Genomic DNA, 20,188 nt, shown 5'->3' with positions numbered 1-20,188 from the left:
ACACTCACATTCATACCTATGGACAATTTGGAGTGGCTAATTAACCTAGCATGTTTTTGGAATTTATTTATTTATTTATTTGAATTAGATTTATTTATTTATTAAAATTTATTTTAATACATTTTATGTCTTTTTACTTACGTTGATGTGGTGACCACATGGTGACCAAATATTTTTCCTCGTCCTATAAAGTGCTTTAAAGTTTTAAATTGGAGTATATCGCAACAATTTATTTATTTATTTAAATTTTATTTATTTATTAAAATTTATTTAAATATATTTAGACTTTTTTTTTTTTTACTTTTTACTTACGTTGATGTGGCGACCACATGGTGACCAAATATTTTTCCTCGTCCTTTAAAGTGCTTTAAAGTTTTAAATTGGAGTATATCGCAACAATTTATTTATTTATTTATTTATTTAAATTTTATTTATTTAAATTTTATTTATTTATTAAAATTTATTTAAATATATTTAGACTTTTTTTTTTTTTTACTTTTTACTTACGTTGATGTGGTGACCACATGGTGACCAAATATTTTTCCTCGTCCTATAAAGTGCTTTAAAGTTTTAAATTGGAGGATATCGGAACAATTTATTTATTTATTTATTTAAATTTTATTCATTTATTAAAATTTATTTAAATATATTTAGACTTTTTTTTTTTTACTTTTTACTTACGTTGACGTGGCGACCACATGGTGACCAAATATTTTTCCTCGTCCTTTAAAGTGCTTTAAAGTTTTAAATTGGAGTATATTGCAACAATGTATTTATTTATTTATTTAAATTCTATTTTATTTCATTCATTCATTTTCTACCGCTTTTCCTCACGAGGGTCGCGGGGGTGCTGGAGCCTATCCCAGCTGTCTTCGGGCGACAGGCGGGGTACACCCTGGACTTATTTATTTATTACAATTTATTTACATATATATTTTGACTTTTTTTTTGGGGGGGGGGACTTTTTACTTACGTATGATGTGGTGACCACACGGTGACCAAATATTTTTCCTCGTCCTATAAAGTGCTTTAAAGTTTTAAATTGGAGTATATCGGAACAATTTATTTATTTATTAAAATTTTATTTATTTATTAAAATTTATTTAAATATATTTAGACTTTTTTTTTTTTTTTACTTTTTACTTACGTTGATGTGGCGACCACATGGTGACCAAATATTTTTCCTCGTCCTATAAAGTGCTTTAAAGTTTTAAATTGGAGTATATCGGAACAATTTATTTATTTATTAAAATTTTATTTATTTATTAAAATTTATTTAAATATATTTAGACTTTTTTTTTTTTTTTACTTTTTACTTACGTTGATGTGGCGACCACATGGTGACCAAATATTTTTCCTCTTTATTTATATAAATTCTATTTTATTTCATTCATTCATTTTCTACCGCTTTTCCTCACGAGGGTCGCGGGGGTGCTGGAGCCTATCCCAGCTGTCTTCGGGCGACAGGCGGGGTACACCCTGGACTTATTTATTTATTACAATTTATTTAAATATATTTTGACTTTTTTTGGGGGGGGGGACTTTTTACTTACGTATGATGTGGTGACCACACGGTGACCAAATATTTTTCCTCGTCCTATAAAGTGCTTTAAAATTTTAAATTGGAGTATATCACAACAATATTTTTTACCAAATTTTTAATAATTATTCTATTAAATCAAAATAATACATTTTTTATTTCTATTTGTATTTTTCTTTATTTTCAAAACGCAAGCCTTGCTCCATGAGGCCTTGGCATTACTGGTCCTATTTAAATAGATCACATTACTGTTATCTAAAGCCACATTTGAATACATAAAAAATACTTGGTGTAATGAGAAAGGAGGCAAGGCATATTGTACGCGTTAATGAGGACACATGAGCATATGATAAAGAGCTTAAAATGCGATGAAAGCACGCAGGCTTTGGCGTCTCTGTCGGGACGTTTCCTCGCCAGTCGGCAGGACGGTGCAGGTGTCAAATAAAGTACGCGTGCTGTTGCATGCGAAGACACGGCGTAGCTATATTAGGCTCGCTAGGCTATTTTAGCAAACTCTTAAAACACATCAGCACCGTCCTTTGTGCCAAATCAGAGCGAGACGTCCATTTTTATTTCCCATTAGGACGAATTACTCTCAAGAAGAGCGTGACAGCGCTCGGTGGCCTGCCCGCCGCGTCACACGTCCTGACAGCGTTATTTTATTTTTAAGGACGCTATTTTTGAATCTTCAGAAAAATGCTAACATCGGAGGTACTCTTTCTTCTTTTCTTTTCTTTTTTTCACCTCGTTTTAAACGCCTATCGTCCCTGACAGGTGCGGACATGGATCCTCATTGTCGGATACACCACGGCGTTCGGCGCCATGTTTGCCAAGACCTGGAGGGTGCACGCCATCTTCAAGAATGTCAAGATGAAGAAGAAGGTCATTTGCATTTACTGTTTTTACAGTAATACATGAGTGAAGTTCCACAATGTGGGATTTCTCATCAGTCGTAAACAGGTTTTCATACTTTGTGTCTCGTGAGGCAGACAGGAAGTGACGTCTGAGGTTCAGAGTTGAGTTTCAGCTTGTTGTGTTAGGGACGATTGCGCCTGTTGTGAGATCATTCAAACCCGTACTAATATCTCTTTAATACGGTTATTAACATTAGAGTCCTCTTGACATAAAATAACACCCCTATAGTCACATTGACACTCCTATTACCCAATATAGTGGACAAAAATAAAATAAGACATAATATAGACTCACACTTTAGCATCGGGAAAGCTTTTTTTACTTCCTCTTCTGGACGGTACTTCCTGTGGTGGCTATTGTCTCAGCAATGTAACATTACTGGCACCTAGTGATCAGTGTAGAGTACTACATATCATCACAGTGTCTTTGAACGCATCTTCTGAATACCTTATATTTGTATTTTTCTTCATTTAACCATTTTTATGCTTGAAAATACTTCGTTTTGAAAAAAAAAAGTTGCTTAAATATGCAATTTTTTCTGGTATGGTAGGTCGATTTCAACAACGAAACAGCATGATTAATTAATTAATATATTTTAGGAAACGTGATGACTTTTTTCCATTATTTCATGATTGTTTTTAGCTAATTTAGCTGGTTGGGGTAACCAAATAAGGTTCCTTGTTCTATAAAGTGCTTTAGGTTTCCATGGGAGTACATTCAATATTCTACATTATGGTATAATCACATTCCGTTATGGTGAAACACTATTATATATACGCTTTTAGTTGAGTTAGCTGGGTGACGGACCCAAATATGGTACTTGCCCTGTACTTGCTTCTGTTTATCGCTAGACAATTTCATCGGAGTACAATACCAGGCTGTTTTATCCAAATTCTGTATACACATTATATCATAATACTCTCATTTGTCCATTTGTGACCTTCCCGCTAGGTGTCACTACTTTGGTCCACGCGCTGTACCGTAGCGGAATTACTTGACACTTGTCTTACTTGTCTTCAGTGAAACACTTGGACTGCTTCTCAGCAACAGATCCAATTTCTTTGATTGGCCGAGTTACGTAAAAATGATGCAGACGGTCGTGGCGCTTCTTGGCCTTTTTGTATTTATAGAAGCAACCTTCATCCCTCCATCCTTCTTCCCGCGTGTCTCGCTGCCTCCCACTCATGCTGCATTCGGGAGCGAGTGTGTGGGTGGCCTGCCAGGATGAGAGGGAGGGATCAAAGAGTTGGAAGGATTTAGGGCGAAGTGACAGAAGGAGGAAGAAGGCCAAGGAGCCCATGGAGGCAGCCACGCCACACGGCAAGACAAAGTGGCGCATATGTGATGAGGAATCCCACACAAGATCTGGAACTGAGATGTTCCACGAACAATCAACCCAGATGAAAGATATCTTCGAGACTATTCAACCCAGGTCAATGCTACGTTCAAGTCTGTTAATGTCAGACATGTTCAAGACGTTCAAGGAAGATCAATGTTCAAGACTATGATGATCAAAGTCTATTCAAGACTAATCAACCAAGGTCAATGTTATTCTCACGACCATTTAACTAAGATCAGTGATACGTTCAAGACTACGATGATCAAAGACATCCAAGTGTATTCAACCCAGATCAATGATATGTTCACGACTATTTACCCAACAACAATGATATGTTCAAGACTAAAGCGTCTTCTGGTTATGATGAAAGCGATGTTGAAGACAACTAAACCAAGGTCAAAACTATGTTGAAGACCATTCAACCAGGATGAACGCTATGTCCAAGACTCTAAAAATCAAAGACATGTTCAAGACATTCAAAGAAGATCAATGTTCGAGACTACGATGATCAAAGTCTATTCAACCCAGATCAATATTATGCTCACGACCATTTAACTAAGATCAGTGATACGTTCAAGACTACGCTGATCAAAGATATATCCAAGTCTATTCAACACAGATCAATGATATGTTCACGACTATTTACCCAAGAACAATGATATGTTCAAGACTAAAGCATCTTCAAGACATCCAGTTACAATGAAAGCGATGTTGAAGACAACTAAACCAAGGTCAAAACTATGTTGAAGACCATTCAACCAAGATGAACGCTATGTTCAAGACTATTAATGTTAGACATGTTCAAGACATTCAAGGAAAATCAATGTTCAAGACTATGATGATCAAAGTCTATTCAAGTCGATTCAACCGAGGTCAATGTTATTCTCATGACCATTTACCTAAGATCAGTGATACGTTCAAGACTATTATGATCAAAGATATGTTCAAGACTATGATGGATAAAGATATATCCAAGTCTATTCAACCCAGATCAATGATATGTTCACGACTATTTACCCAACAACAATGATATGTTCAAGACTAAAGCGTCTTCTGGTTATGATGAAAGCGATGTTGAAGACAACTAAACCAAGGTCAAAACTATGTTGAAGACCATTCAACCAAGATGAACGCTATGTCCAACACTCTAAAAATCAAAGATATGTTCAAGACATTCAAAGAAGATCAATGTTCGAGACTACGATGATCAAAGTCTATTCAACCAAGATCAATATTATGCTCACGACTATTTAACTAAGGTCAGTGATACGTTCAAGACTACGATGATCAAAGATATATCCAAGTCTATTCAACCCAGATCAATATGTTCACGACTATTTACCCAAGAACAATGATATGTTCAAGACTAAAGCATCTTCAAGACATCCAGTTACAATGAAAGCGATGTTGAAGACAACTAAACCAAGGTCATAACTACGTTGAAGACCATTCATCCAAGATGAACGCTATGTTCAAGACTATTAATGTTAGACATGTTCAAGACATTCAAGGAAAATCAATGTTCAAGACTATGATGATCAAAGTCTATTCAACCAAGATCAATATTATGCTCACGACCATTTAACTAAGATCAGTGATACGTTCAAGACTACGCTGATCAAAGACATCCAAGTCTATTCAACCCAGATCAATGATATGTTCACGACTATTTACCCAAGAACAATGATATGTTCAAGACTAAAGCATCTTCAAGACATCCAGTTACAATGAAAGCGATGTTGAAGACAACTAAACCAAGGTCAAAACTATGTTGAAGACCATTCAACCAAGATGAACGCTATGTTCAAGACTATTAATGTTAGACATGTTCAAGACATTCAAGGAAAATCAATGTTCAAGACTATGATGATCAAAGTCTATTCAAGACTATTCAACCAAGGTCAATGCAATGCTCACGACCATTTAACTAAGATCAGTGATACGTTCAAGACTACGCTGATCAAAGATATGTTCAAGACTATGATGATCAAAGATATATCCAAGTCTATTCAACACAGATCAATGATATGTTCACGACTATTTACCCAACAACAATATGTTCAAGACTAAAGCGTCTTCTGGTTATGATGAAAACGATGTTGAAGACAACTAAACCAAGGTCAAAACTACGTTGAAGACCATTCAACCAAGATGAACGCTATGTTCAAGACTATTAATGTTAGACATGTTCAAGACATTCAAGGAAAATCAATGTTCAAGACTATGATGATCAAAGTCTATTCAACCAAGATCAATATTATGCTCACGACTATTTAACTAAGATCAGTGATACGTTCAAGACTACGCTGATCAAAGATATATCCAAGTCTATTCAACCCAGATCAATGATATGTTCACGACTATTTACCCAAGAACAATGATATGTTCAAGACTAAAGCATCTTCAAGACATCCAGTTACAATGAAAGCGATGTTGAAGACAACTAAACCAAGGTCAAAACTATGTTGAAGACCATTCAACCAAGATGAACACTATGTCCAATACTCTAAAAATCAAAGATATGTTCAAGACATTCAAGGAAGATCAATGTTCAAGACTATGATGATCAAAGTCTATTCAAGACTATTCAACCAAGATCAATATTATGCTCACGACCATTTAACTAAGATCAGTGATACGTTCAAGACTATGATGATCAAAGATATATCCAAGTCTATTCAACACAGATCAATGATATGTTCACGACTATTTACCCAAGAACAATGATATGTTCAAGACTAAAGCATCTTCAAGACATCCGGTTACGATGAAAGCGATGTTGAAGACAACTAAACCAAGGTCAAAACTATGTTGAAGACCATTCAACCAAGATGAACGCTATGTCCAATACTCTAAAAATCAAAGATATGTTCAAGACATTCAAGGAAGATCAATGTTCAAGACTATGATGATCAAAGTCTATTCAAGACTATTCAACCAAGGTCAATGCTATGTTCAAGACTATTAATGTTAGACATGTTTAAGACATTCAAGGAAGATAAATGTTCAAGACTATGATGATCAAAGTCTATTCAAGACTATTCAACCCAGATCAATATTATGCTCACGACCATTTAACTAAGATCAGTGATACGTTCAAGACTATGATGATCAAAGATATATCCAAGTCTATTCAACACACATCAATGATATGTTCACGACTATTTACACAAGAACAGTGATATGTTCATGACTATTTACCCAAGAACAATGATATGTTCAAGACTAAAGCGTCTTCAAGACATCCGGTTATGATGAAAGCGATGTTGAAGACAACTAAACCAAGGTCAAAACTATGTTGAAGACCATTCAACCAAGATGAACGCTACGTCCAAGACTCCAAAAATCAAAATTATGTTCACAACCATTTAACTAAGATCAGTGATACGTTCAAGACTATGATGATCAAAGATATATCCAAGTCTATTCAACCCAGATCAATGATATGTTCACGACTATTTACCCAAGAACAATGATATGTTCAAGACTAAAGCGTGTTCAAGACATCTCGGTTACGATGAAAGCGACAACTAAACCAAGGTCAAAACTATGTTGAAGACCATTCAACCAAGATGAACGCTACGTCCAAGACTCCAAAAATCAAAGATATGTTCAAGACATTCAAGTGAGGTCCAAGGTATGTTCGAGACACATACATCACCGACATCCATGGGTGTTGGTTCCCCTCTGCAGGTCGCAGCCACCTTTCCCCAACACCACTAGCGCGTTCCAACCCCCCCTCGTTCCCACCTTCTCCCCGGGCCGCCTGACCTTTCCTTTGAACTGCGGTTCCATCCCGTCAAACGGCGTTATAAATAAAGATCACAAACATCCACGGCTTTCATCCCTGCAAAGTTCACGCTACAAAAGAGGAGCATCGGTGGGTGTCGTTTAAAGCCGCGCTATCACGCCGGTCCTCGTCGGTTCTTAATTGCAGCTGATTGGATGGCGAAGAGAACCGGCGTTTGATGGGGTCCATAAAGAGGAATGTTGCAACCCGGCAAACACGAGTAGGTGTAACGCTAATAAAAGCGTCTTCATGTCCCCCCTTATGCAGATCATAAAGGACCAGAAGCTGTTGATCATCGTTGGCGGGATGCTGCTCATCGACTTGTGCATCCTCATTTGCTGGCAGATCGTGGACCCGTTGAAGAGGACCGTGGAGGAATACAGCCTGGAGGTGGGTGCGCGTCGCCATGTTGCTTCCTCGCGTCCGTGTTTTCTGCCTCCGCCGTGATATGAGCCACTCACAAAATACCAACAACAACAAAAAAAAAAAAAACGCTCTGCAATTGGAGCACAAGCAAACAAAATGTCTGCCTCAGGCCACGGTACCATCTGCCTTTTTGTGTTGATTATTTTTGGGTAAGGATGTGAGCCACAGCTACTTCCTGCGCTGATCCCCCAGCCGGACATTTGCCAGCTTGGATACAAGACGTTGGCAAGCTAGCCTGCTGGCAAAGACGCACACGGCCTTGTTCTCCTTGTATGAGGAGCACAGAATGGGAGTGAACTTGATCACCGTGCTAAAAAGCTGACATTGCCTTGGCGGCACAAGTTAGCAAGAAAGCGGAGAATGCTGGCGTTAGCGCCGGTAATCCTGAAAATCCATCCATGTCCTTCCGCTCATCCGAGGTTGGGTCGCAGGGGCGGTAGCCATCCAGTTCCTTCCCACGGATCCTGAAGCGTTCCCCAGCCAGTGAGAGACCTGGTCTCTCTAATGCAGGGGTGGGCAAACTACGGCCCGGGGGCCACATGCGGCCCACTAAGCATTTGAATCCGGCCCGCCAGTTGCTTTCTATAGTAATGGTAATGGTTTAATTTCATTTGAACATGCATCAGATTACAATTGAGTGCATCCCATAATCAGTTCCCAGTTCCACATGTCCAAAAGGAGTAGGAAGAAGCAAAGCTTATTAAATCCTACCCCTCCATCTGGTACTTTTACAATCAGTAACTGTTACATTTGTTCACTTCCTGCTTTCCATAATACAGTTTAAGGTTTTTTTTTGTTTTTTTTAATAATGTACCTCGTACCGAAGAACGAGGTGATGTGACCCTACAATGACATAATAATTTGATCACTTCCTGCTTTCCATAATACAGTTTAAGGTTTTTTTTTGTTTTTTTTAATAATGTACCTCGTACCGAAGTACGAGGTGATGTGACCCTACAATGACATAATAATTTGATCACTTCCTGCTTTCCTAATATGGTTTAAGGTTTTTTTGTTTTGTTTTTTTGTTTGTCACGTACCGAAGTACGAGGTGATATGACCATACCATGACATAATGGGTACCATAGTAACTGTCAATATAGTGATTTATTTTATTTATTAGTGATTATTTCGCAAACATCAACTGCTTCTAATTATTTCAAATTTTAACATACAACAGCTGGCAACATAAGTCAAGTCGGATGTATGATTCAGAAAAAAACAAAACTGTAAAATTCTATTTCGTAATTTGCTGTGGTCTGATAGTGACAGCTGATAGTATGACACTTTTACAGATAAAATTAGACTAATATTAATAATAATTCAATGCGGACTGTCAGAATTATAAGAGTAAAATGTGTAGTGCGTATTAAATATATATTCTGCCCCTCAAAGCGGCCCGCGAGTCAAAAAGTTTGCCCACCCCTGCTCTAATGTGTTCAGGGTCTTCCCCAAGGCCTCTTACTGGTTGGACCCGGTCTGAACCCCTCCCCAGGGAGGCGTCCAGGGGGCCATCCTGACCAGATGCCCGTGCCACCTCATCTGTTTCCAGTGAGCGAAATTTGGCTATGAAATGTGAACTCATACAACTCTAGAGGAGCCGAATATTCCAAAAAGTTACAATTAAAAGCTACTATTAAAGTTACTGTACTATTACTAGTACTATGAACTACTTCTCATGGCTTAAATACTGTGTCGCTGACGAGTCCACGAGGGAACGGTAGCTCTTTCTTTGGCAGAAGTCAATCACAAGCTCGGGGAGGAAACTCATGACAAGCTTGTTAACCATAGCTACCTTTTGAGTTGAGTGTTAAGTTGTTGTGTGATGACTTTAGTGTTCTTCACCATGGTTCAGTGTTGTAATGCTCAAGGATTGCCGACTCTGCCGCAATCGAATGGAACAGAGTGAAGTATGGCATGGAGATGAAAGTCCGCTATTAAAGGAGTGCCAGAGAGGTGGGCGGGGCTTGGTGAACAATAGTGTACAATGTATTCACTCGCTCTGAATTGAGTCTGGGCCACATATCAATATTTTATAAATATTGATATTTCGTTGAAGCACGATATCAAAACCAAGCATGATGGATATTAGACTCCATGTGTCCTGCTGCGTTTTTAGTGTTTTATTGTGTTTTTTTTTTATTACTTCCTTGTTGTTTTTATGCCATAGCGACCCCTTAAGCAAGTGTGCAGCTATGAATGCTCATCTTGTTACGTTTGTAGCTTGCCGCTTTCTCCATTGTGAGCAGCTGTTAGCTTCGAGCACCCCTTTGCTACACCGAGCAATGGGATTTCCCTGCGGTGATATGAAGGAGGAGAGGCTACGTAGCCTAATTTTCCAAAATATTACTTTTTAGCTAAATAATTACCCTTCTGTAATCCTTCTGTAATTCTGTAAATTTTGGCAATAGACAAACCCGAAATGTTTATTATAAGAACAAGAAAACCTACAGCTAGCATTGTAGCTAACAATGTAGCGCTAACAATGTTAGTTTGTTTCCCATTCCAGAGTAAGCAGATTTAGTTTTGTTTGGTCAGCTCGTTTGGCTAACAAGCTTCCGTTGAGCTTAAATGAGACGGTGGACATTAGCGGGGTTCCCTAACGACCTCTGAGAGCCTATTGGACGGTCTCCACAGTAAAAGCCCCGTCTAATGGTACCTTTTTATATTCTTTTCATCTTACTTCGTTTTTGTTGATTGTTGCCAACATTCCTGTAGGGGATCGCTAACTGGAAGCTAGTTTGGACTAGCGCGCCTTCCTTGAGTGAAATGGGTATCTTGTGATGTGATAAACAGATAAGTCCACCAGGAGGTTTATTTCGGTGCGTCCAGTGTGTCTTGTTTACGTTCTCCGCTAAGCGCTATACTTAGCTTGAGTGTGCAAATGCAGACAAAGATGTATTTCCTTTGTGACGGGAGTGGCTAACATCTTTAAGTCTGCCCTGCGGGTCAAGCTGAACCCGGCTTAACATATTCATTAGTCGATGCCGCCCATGCAGACTCAGACTCCGTAGATAGCGTAGAATATGCTAACCATGCAGCGTGGGAGTCCGCGTCCCCCCCCTGTGGCTTCTAGACCTACATTCCTGGGCTGTAAACCTGACAGAATTCTAGCGTTCCGAAGCGCCACTTGGGAAGCGACGTGTCCCTGGTGGAATTCTGGACAGGTGATCTAAATTCCCTGATAAGTAGTGTTCTCTGAACCCCGTCTCGGAACGACAAAGAGTAATTGGCACCGTTGGTTGCCTTAGCTATGTTAGCTCTTCCATCGTATGATGCTAGGCTAACACTCTCACGCCTCGCCTGCATCCCCGGGTTCTCTAGGCTTCTCAGTCCACTAGGCCCTAATTGTTGGTTCTTCACATGCAGTTCTTGAGCCAACGTTTGGTTGGGATGGTTTTTCTTCGTGACTGAAACCTGCAAGATGTTGTTGATAAATATTGTTTGCTACAATGATGTACGCGTTGGATAGTTGACATGGAAGTACAGTCTTGGCTCTGTTGGATGTTTTTTCCTTGCCTCCGTCACCATAGTGCTTGCATGTTATGGTTTTCTTTGATGTATGATAGATGTTTCTAGACCTGATCTAGACCTTAGTGTGGCACTATTTGTTCTGGGTGTGATTGTTGATAATTAGAGGGAGTTTTTCCTTGCCTCTATCGCCAAAGTGCGAGCAAATGTTGTTTTTCTTTGACTTTTAAGGACCATGGTTTTTAGAACTGATTCATGTAGCACTACATGCTTTAACAAGAGGTTTCTTCTTTAGATGGAGTTTTTCCTTTCCTCTCTCTCCAAAACGCTTGCATGTTCTGGTCTTCTTTGATGTATGAGGAGTGGGGTTCTAAACCTGCTTCATCTGTGTCGTGAGGTAACGCTTGCCGTAGATTAGCGCTCCTGAAATATGTCTATTTTGGTTTTTGTCCTTTGAGGGAGTTTTTTCCTTAGTTTTTCCTTGCCTCTGTTGCCAAAGTGACTGCATATCATGGTTTTCTTTGGTGTATCTGCAAGGCGTCTGTTCAGAATCAGTAATAAAGAAAAAATCTAGGTTCATATTGTAGTACCAGGGAGTTTTTCCTTGCCTCTGTCACCAAATTGCTTACATGTTTTGCTTTTTTTTTGACATATGAGAAATGTGGTTCCAGACCTGCTCCATGTGTGTCTTCAGAGAACTTCTGTTGTGAATTAGTCCTACACAAGTCCTCCTTAGATGGTTTTTCCTTGGCTCTGTCGCCAAAGTTTTTTGTTAGTTGGTAATGTTTGACGTAGAAGAGCTCTAGACCTTCCTACGCCATCTGTGTCTTTAGGTAACTTGTGAACTGACCTCAAAAGAAATGCAGGTTTCTTCCCTTTGAGGGAGTTTTTCCTTGCCTCAGTTGCCAAAGTGCTTTCACATTGTGCTTTTCTTTGACATATGACAAGCGTGGTTCTAGACCTAATACAGTATGTCTAAGTTCTGTTGTCAATTAGCGCTACAAGAAATCTAGGTCTCGTCCTTGGAGAGTTTTCCTTGGCTCCGTCGGCAAAGTTCTTCGGTTCTTCGGTTATCTTTGAGGAATAAGGAGCATGGCTCCACACCTTCCTTGTGTAAAGTTGGAAGTGCGGCTAATTTCTGTTGTCAATTAGTGGTGTAGAAATATACAGTTTCTTCCCTGGAGGGGGGGGGGGGTTTCTTGGTGGCCAATTTATCAGGAATCCAAGTGAGGATTGTTTGACCTTGGTAGGGGGGGGACTCCTGCTTTGTGGAAGACTTGTGGGAATAATAAAGATCCTTACGTGGTGTTGGCGTGTGGACGTTGTCACGCGGGACGGTGGACCCGCTGCTCCCAAACCAGCAGGTTCCGCTTAATGAGCAAGCGTTTGCACAAAACAACAACAAAAATGAGAGCGCCCCCAACATCAAGCTAGTTCCCCTCCCCCAGCCTCCGTCTCGCATTAGCGTGAACAGGAAGTTGGAAGCGTAAAGAGGCTGACAGTCCATCCTGGAGGAACGGAAATAAAAGCTCTGAAAGGCGGGAAGGAGTGGGCTGGGAGCGAAGGAGCCGCCAGAGACGTACGGAAAAGTCCAAGGGCCACCCTTGGGTCTTATTTTATGGGCGCACTTCAACGCCGGCGCCGTAATTACCGTATGTAGATGATGATGACTTGTGACCTTGACAGCGTCCCTGCTTCCTTTCGCCGCAAATGTTGTTCTCGGGGAGAGCCGGCATGACTCCGGCTGCTCCGGGACCATCCCAGGAATGCTGATGGAGTTGTCTGGGTGCACGCGTGTCTCTTTTAATGGACGCGCCGCACACGTGCACCGAGCGTGTGCGGGAACGTCGGTTGCACCTGATGCCCGTGAGTGAGTTTACGCCGCCGGACGTGTGGTCTCTTGCGTAATGAAGGACGAAGCGTCAAGAAGGGACGATTAGCATTCCGCCGGATCCTGCAGCACCTCACCTCCACCCTTCCTTCTGTCTCCTCCTCGCTCCCTCGCCCCTCCCGCCTCCGTCCTCGCATTCCTTGCGCGAGCTTCAGCGGGCGGCCGCCGCAAAAGAATATCGCAGTGTGGCATCGCCATGGCAACGGCCACGGTTTCTGACATCCGTAACGCGCCGAGCGTCGGCACTGTTGATCCGCCAGACAAAAATAGCAGGTTAGGACTCCCTCCCGCTTCGGCATGGCAACAGGCATGCGGGAGGAAGAAGAGGATGATGATGATGATGATGATGATGATGGTGGTGGTGATGATTCCACACAGGGACACGTGTATCGCATTCACTGACGCATGTGAGCCCAGATTCGCCCGTCGCCACCACCGCCGCCGCCCCCACCTGGATGCAATTAGCCAAAGGGGAGCGCGTCAGGAGAGGGGCGGGGCTTCTTTGTGCCCGTTTTGAAGGTGAACTCTTATTACTCCGACAGACGATGACATCATCTTCAGGCACATTAGATGGACGCCATCTTGTCCCGGACAGGAAGACCTGTGTTGTGGTATTTTTTTTTTTTACTTGATTATGGTTTTTTTGGGCAAACGCTGATTTGTGGCTAAGTCAAAATGTAACAGTGCACCGAATCCATGACCACGCTCCCGTTCATGAGCAGGAAATCATCTTAACCCTCAACGATGGTCGTGACGTTGGAACGTTTGAGACCAAAAGAGCCGGCCATTTTGGTGGGTGTGTCCCCACTGATTTTCACTTTCACTTTCTTTTTTTTTTTTTTTTGGTGTCATCAGTCGGTAAGTGTGCTAACAGGGTCTGTGAAGGACCCTTAACCATTTGGCTAAGCCAGGGGTGGGCAAACTACGGCCCGGGGGCCACATGCGGCCCACCAAGCGTTTGAATCCGGCCCGCCAGTTGCTTTCTAACTTTTAACATACGTACATGCTGGCAACATGACTTGCAAGTCGGATGTCTTATTCAGTGAAAAAAATATTAATAAAAATAAAAAAATAAAAATGTAAAATTAGTTTGATGTGGTCTGATGTTTAAAATGCTCCAAAAAAAGATATATGGAACATATTTAAAACATATATCTAATAGTCTGACACTTTTACACATAAAATTATACAAATAGGTAAATAAAGAAATATATAATATAATATATTAAATATAATATAATTGATATATATATAATATAATTAATAATAATCATATAATTATAATATATATAGATTAAATATAATATAATAAATAAAATTAATTATATATACAAATAATTCAAGGTGGACTGTTAAAATTATAAGCATATACATATATACAAATAGAATATATACAAATAAATAAAATATATAAATAATGAATATATAAAAATATAAGGATAATAAATATATTATATAATATAATTAATATAAATTAAATATAATAAATAAATACAATTAGACAAATAATTCAAGGTGGACTGTTAAAATTATAAGCATATACATATATACAAATAGAATATATACAAATAAATAAAATATATAAATAATGAATATATAAAAATATAAGGAAAATAAATTTATTATATCATATAATTAATATATATATTAAATATAATAAATAAATACAATTAGACAAATAATTCAAGGTGGACTGTTAGTATTATAAGCATATACATATATACAAATAGAATATATACAAATAAATAAAATATATAAATAATGAATATATAAAAATATAAAGATAATAAATATATTATATAATATAATTAATATAAATTAAATATAATAAATAAATACAATTAGACACATAATTCAAGGTGGACTGTTAGAATTATAAGCATATACATATATACAAATAGAATATATACAAATAAATAAAATATATAAATAATGAATATATATAAAAATATAAAGATAATAAATATATTATATAATATAATTAATATATATTAAATATAATAAATAAATACAATTAGACAAATAATTCAAGGTGGACTGTTAGAATCATAAGCGTAAAATAGTGTGTGTTATAAAAAAATATATTCTGCCCCCCCGCACAGTTTTGTTAACTCAATGCGGCCCACGAGTCCAAAAGTTTGCCCACCCCTGGGCTAAGCAGTTCTTAGTTTTACGACGTAAACCGAGGACGACCTTCCCACGATAGGTGAAGAATTGTGCTTTTCCTTTTGCTTTCCAAAAATGGCGCCTGCATGTGAAATGAAACATTGATGCAACATTGAAAAATGGATAAGATCCCCAGCGCTCGCCCCCGTCCCTGCCCCGGCTTCCTTCCTTTTATCTGGCATTCAGGTAGGGTTTAATCAGCGCGCATCAGATTGATCCCGCTCAGCGGCGGAGCAGAGCGTCGCCGCGGCTGGTTGCGTCCAACGAGGGGAGCGTGTGGCATTAAAGGCGCGGCCAAAGACGAGGATGCTTTGTTAGCCCGGACATAAAGCACAGCGGCTCAGATCAATGCCTTTTCAAAGCAAACTGGGTCATTAAGGGATAACCGCCACCCACCTCGGCCCTCTCTCATTGACCACCTCCTGGGGGGGACCGGGGGGCCGGGGGGGGTGAGCGTGCAAAGACCTCACACGCTCTTCCTCGGCCAGCGAGGGCCGCTTGTTGTCTTTGTGAGGATAGTGTGTCATGCTAGGTGGACTTGTGTTGCTTTGCGTGTCTTCCAGCCACAGGAAGCAGCGTTACGTAACCGCACACGGAAAACCCCGGATTAGCCATTGTATTCCCCTTTATCCCATTTTGCTGTTGGGGGATTCAAGTGGCGACCCCGTAGCCAAATTTGAAAGGCATCAAACTTGAAAATGAAGACTGTTGCAGCAGATTGCTAAAAAATTCAAGACTGTATTCTTATAGAGGATCTTTGACTTGCGTTTTTTTAAGTAGGCGCATAAAAACAGGCAAGGCAAGTTTATTTTAAGAACACGAGATCATTCCAGAAGCCCATTCCTGTCATGTGGAGGATCTTTGAGTCGTGTTTTTGCAGTAGGTTGTTAAAAATAGCAGAGCACCAAGGCCATATAGATGATCTTTGACTAGCATATTTGCACCGCATTCCAAAAAATGTGAGAATCTTGTTTTGAATTTTTTTTTGCAGAAGGTCCTTAAAAACAGCAGATTTCTCCTCTGAAATAGAGCATCCCTCATATAGAGGATCTTTGACTTGTTTATTTGAAACAGATTCTGAAAACTGCATATAGAGAATATTTGACTAGTTTTTTTTTTTTTTACAGAAGGTGCTTAAAAACGGAATATTGCACCTTCTCATATAGAGGATCTTTGACTAGTGTAGTGTTTTTGCAGTAGGTTTAACAAAAGTGTTGCTGTCATATTGAGGAGCTTTGACTGGCTTTTTTGTAGCAGAATCCTAAAAAACAACAGAGCGCTCTAGTAAAATAGAGGATCTCTGACTAGCGTTTTTTTTTTTTTTTTTTTTTTTTAAAGAAGGTTCTTATGGTTCGTATATACATGATTTTTGATGTGGTGGATCTTTGACAAGAAATTTTACAGCTTGTTCCTAAGAACAACAGAGCGCTCCTGTAATATAGAGGATCTCAGACTAGCAGTTTTTTTTAATTATTATTATTTTTTTAAGAAGGTTCTTATGGTTCACATATAGAGGATTTTTCAAGTGGTGGATCTTTGACAAGAAATTTTGCAGCAGATTCCTAACAACAGCAGAGCACCTCTGGCATATAGAGGATCTTTGACTGACTTGTTTTGCAGAAGGTTCTTAAAACAGCAGATTACTCCACTTTATATATAATTTTTAGCATAAACTTATTTCTTCTGATTTCATGAATGACTACTAAGGACTAGATCATACATTTGGTAAAATATAAAAGTTAAGGTAAGGCAGAATATGGACTCTTCCAAACATCCTTTACCATTCCGACCCCTTTCCGGCGAAAACGTGTAATTAAGAGGGAAAATTGTCCCGGTTTCAACTCGCAAGCTGCTCCAAATGGAGCTTCCGTAAAAGCAGCCACCTTCTTTGCTGCGACTCTGAGACTTTTAAGAAGATTATGCCAAAAGCAGGTTTTGTGTGGCCCGATATTATTCCTATCGCACGCCACGAGCGCCGTGTCAAGTGAGGGGAGTCGGTTTCCTGGATTTTCATGAGCGCGGCTACGTCCTTCTGTCTTCTTTTTGTGCTTCTTTGGAGGAAAGCTCAGTCTTTGCGCTTTTTACACAGCCTCGTCGTACAACCAAAAACATTGCATTTGTATATGTTGTCAATGAGAATTTTTTTTAAATTGTTTGTTAAATTTTTAAATAGTGTTAAAAAAATATGAGAAAATGCAATATATTTTGAGGGTCACTTGATAAAGCTGTGCGTTTTTTCACTTTTTTTCACTTTGCTGGAATGTCGAAAACATTTTGTGTGGTGTGTTGCATTTTAATGGGTGTATGCTAGACCAACATGACAACTACTGAAACTAAAAGTACTGTCATTACTGTTGGAATGGAATTGCTGCATTTATTTTATTGTTGGGTTGAGGTTTACCAGTTGGAATAATGTACACTTCAACTTAAAAACAGAACGATCAAATGGTCACATTGTCTGTGAAAAAAGGCCATAGAACCAACAATGAAAGGAGGCTTAGATCGAAGCCTTGAGGTCCTCCACAGGTTTAGTCTTCAATGAATATCAGTATGTTTTGTCTGATGTTTTTAGTTGTTTTTCTCTAAACAGGCTAGATCCGATCAAGTATATTTGCTTTTTTGAATACATATCCGGGTGAGGCAGATATACATGTCAGCAGATAGGATGAATATTTTAATAAACAATAGATTAGCTTTCACACAAAAGCTAACACGTACTGCTAAGGCAAACTAAACTTATAGAGTTTAAATAGTTCCAAGAAAACAGGCAACAGGGGTACAATGGTCTAGTTTTTAGTTGATAGTATGCAAAGCGTTTACACGACAGCGTACTACATGATAACCCACAATGCATTGCGCTCCTACCTCCTAGCCTTAATCAACAGGCTGAAGCTAATTTCACTTTAGCTCTAAACTCTTTAAATACATCACTTTATTGACATTTTTTTATATTAAAAAATATTATTAATTTTATATATAAATATATATTATATATATATTTTATATATATATATAATATTTAAAAAAAAATAAAAAAATGTTTTAATCAGGCGAGAAAGTGGCCGTTTAGATCCGGAGTGTGCCGTTTATTTGTCCAAATACTCAACGTTTACAATTTAGTTCGGACGAATTCGGCAAAAATTTAAGCTAGCCGAAGTGAGCAACGCACTTTCGGTTATTTTTATTTTTTTTCTCATACAAAAAAAAATAGTAATAAATCACTGCTTTTACTTTGAAAACAAGAAGGCAACTAACTCGTAATATATCCTGCTCGACAACGCCGTTTGGTCCATCCTATCCAACGTTTTTTTTTTTTTTTTCGTGGTGACGTTGCATTGCATCCTGGGTAATTTGGTAATACATACTCAACATTTTTGGCGAATGCAGTATGAATCCGGAAACTACTCGGATACTACCAGTGTAGACACACCGCATACTAAAACGTTAGCATGAGTAGTCGGTAAGTATGCGGTTTCCAACACAGTCCTGGTCTGGGTTTTTCCATTCCGCTACTGCTCCTTATCCCGCCTATCCCGAAGTTGCGATCTGTCATCTTATTTAGTGTGTGTGTGGGGGGGGGGGGGGGGGTAGGATATCGAGGACACAGGCTTCCGTGTTGTTTTGTGTGTTAAGCCGACAGCGGCGTTATCAGCGCATCACGAGAGGGGGAGGGGGGAACGGGGGGGGGGGGGGCACTCCAAGGACTCCAAAGGTGCACTTGCCGTTTGTTGACACTCCAGCGGCTAAATTGGACACGTGGCTCAGAGCGGCCGAGCCTGTTCAAGTGGATCCGGGGTGACCCGCTTTCATGTTGCCCCCGTCCATCTGCCGTGCGGCGTCAAGTCGTTCCATCGGTTTCCATCGGTTTCCATCGGTTTCCATCGTTTTGTTGCGTCGCCTTTTGTCACAAAAACAGCAGATTAGCCGACAGCCCGTCTCCTTCCTCACCTTCACGTCTCCTCCTCCTCATCCTCCTGCTGCTCCCCTCTTTCTTTCTTTCTTTGCGCCTCTCTCGCTGCTCCCCCAGACTGCTGTTGCTAGGCAACAGCTGATTGACCAATTAGAAGTGGTCCAAATGAAAAGCAGTAAGCGGAGTCCCTGCGGTTGCAGCCCGGGGCTTGTATGCACGCCGTACGCTAAAGGCACGGCGCAGCGGACCGAATGTCCTGCTGGTTTTTATTCCACGGGTACTCAAACGCAACATCTACTCGAAGGGCTGGGATTTCATGTTCAGATGCGGTTTTCTTTGTCTTTTCTTGTTTGGTCCCCGCCATCCAGGATTAGGGTGCAGTTTCAGTAAGGGTATACCTTCCAGGTTTCAAGGCCAGTTGCAGTAAAGTGTAGAGTTAAGGTTCAGGTCCAGGTGTGAGTCCAGGTCCAGTCTTTATGTGTCAATACAGGGACGGTACCATGTGGTATGTTTTAGAGTCCAGGTACCTTAGGGTTTAATGGGGAATTTCCAGCAGGATTTTGGGTGTTCTTGGAGCTCGCTTTTGGGGTCCAGTTACTGTAGGTTTCAGGGTCTAGTTCCAGTAAGTTCGGGTTCCAGTTACTGTAGGTTTCAGGGTCTAGGGCCAGTAAGTTCAGGGTCCAGTTACTGCAGGTTTAAGGGTCTAGGTCCAGTAAGTTCAGGGTCCAGTTACTGTAGGT

At 39.8% G+C, this 20,188-nt stretch overlaps 1 protein-coding gene across 2 annotated transcripts in view; it reads left to right on the top strand.

Annotated features, from left to right (window-relative positions):
* The window catches only part of LOC131101942 (gamma-aminobutyric acid type B receptor subunit 2-like), a 136,543-nt gene that overhangs the window by 83,286 nt on the left and 33,069 nt on the right, over positions 1-20,188 (top strand). For both annotated transcript variants that reach the window (XM_058047357.1, XM_058047358.1), the window contains exons 12-13: positions 2,315-2,422; positions 7,852-7,974. In XM_058047357.1, the coding sequence (XP_057903340.1) occupies positions 2,315-2,422; positions 7,852-7,974 (231 nt within the window). The remainder of the gene's footprint in view (positions 1-2,314; positions 2,423-7,851; positions 7,975-20,188) is intronic.

The sequence above is a fragment of the Doryrhamphus excisus genome, chromosome 14 (genome assembly GCF_030265055.1).
Source record: "Doryrhamphus excisus isolate RoL2022-K1 chromosome 14, RoL_Dexc_1.0, whole genome shotgun sequence".
NCBI classification, from domain to species: Eukaryota; Metazoa; Chordata; class Actinopteri; order Syngnathiformes; family Syngnathidae; genus Doryrhamphus; species Doryrhamphus excisus.
The sequence above is the reverse complement of the archived record's forward strand: the minus strand, read 5'-3'. Positions and strand labels throughout refer to the sequence as shown.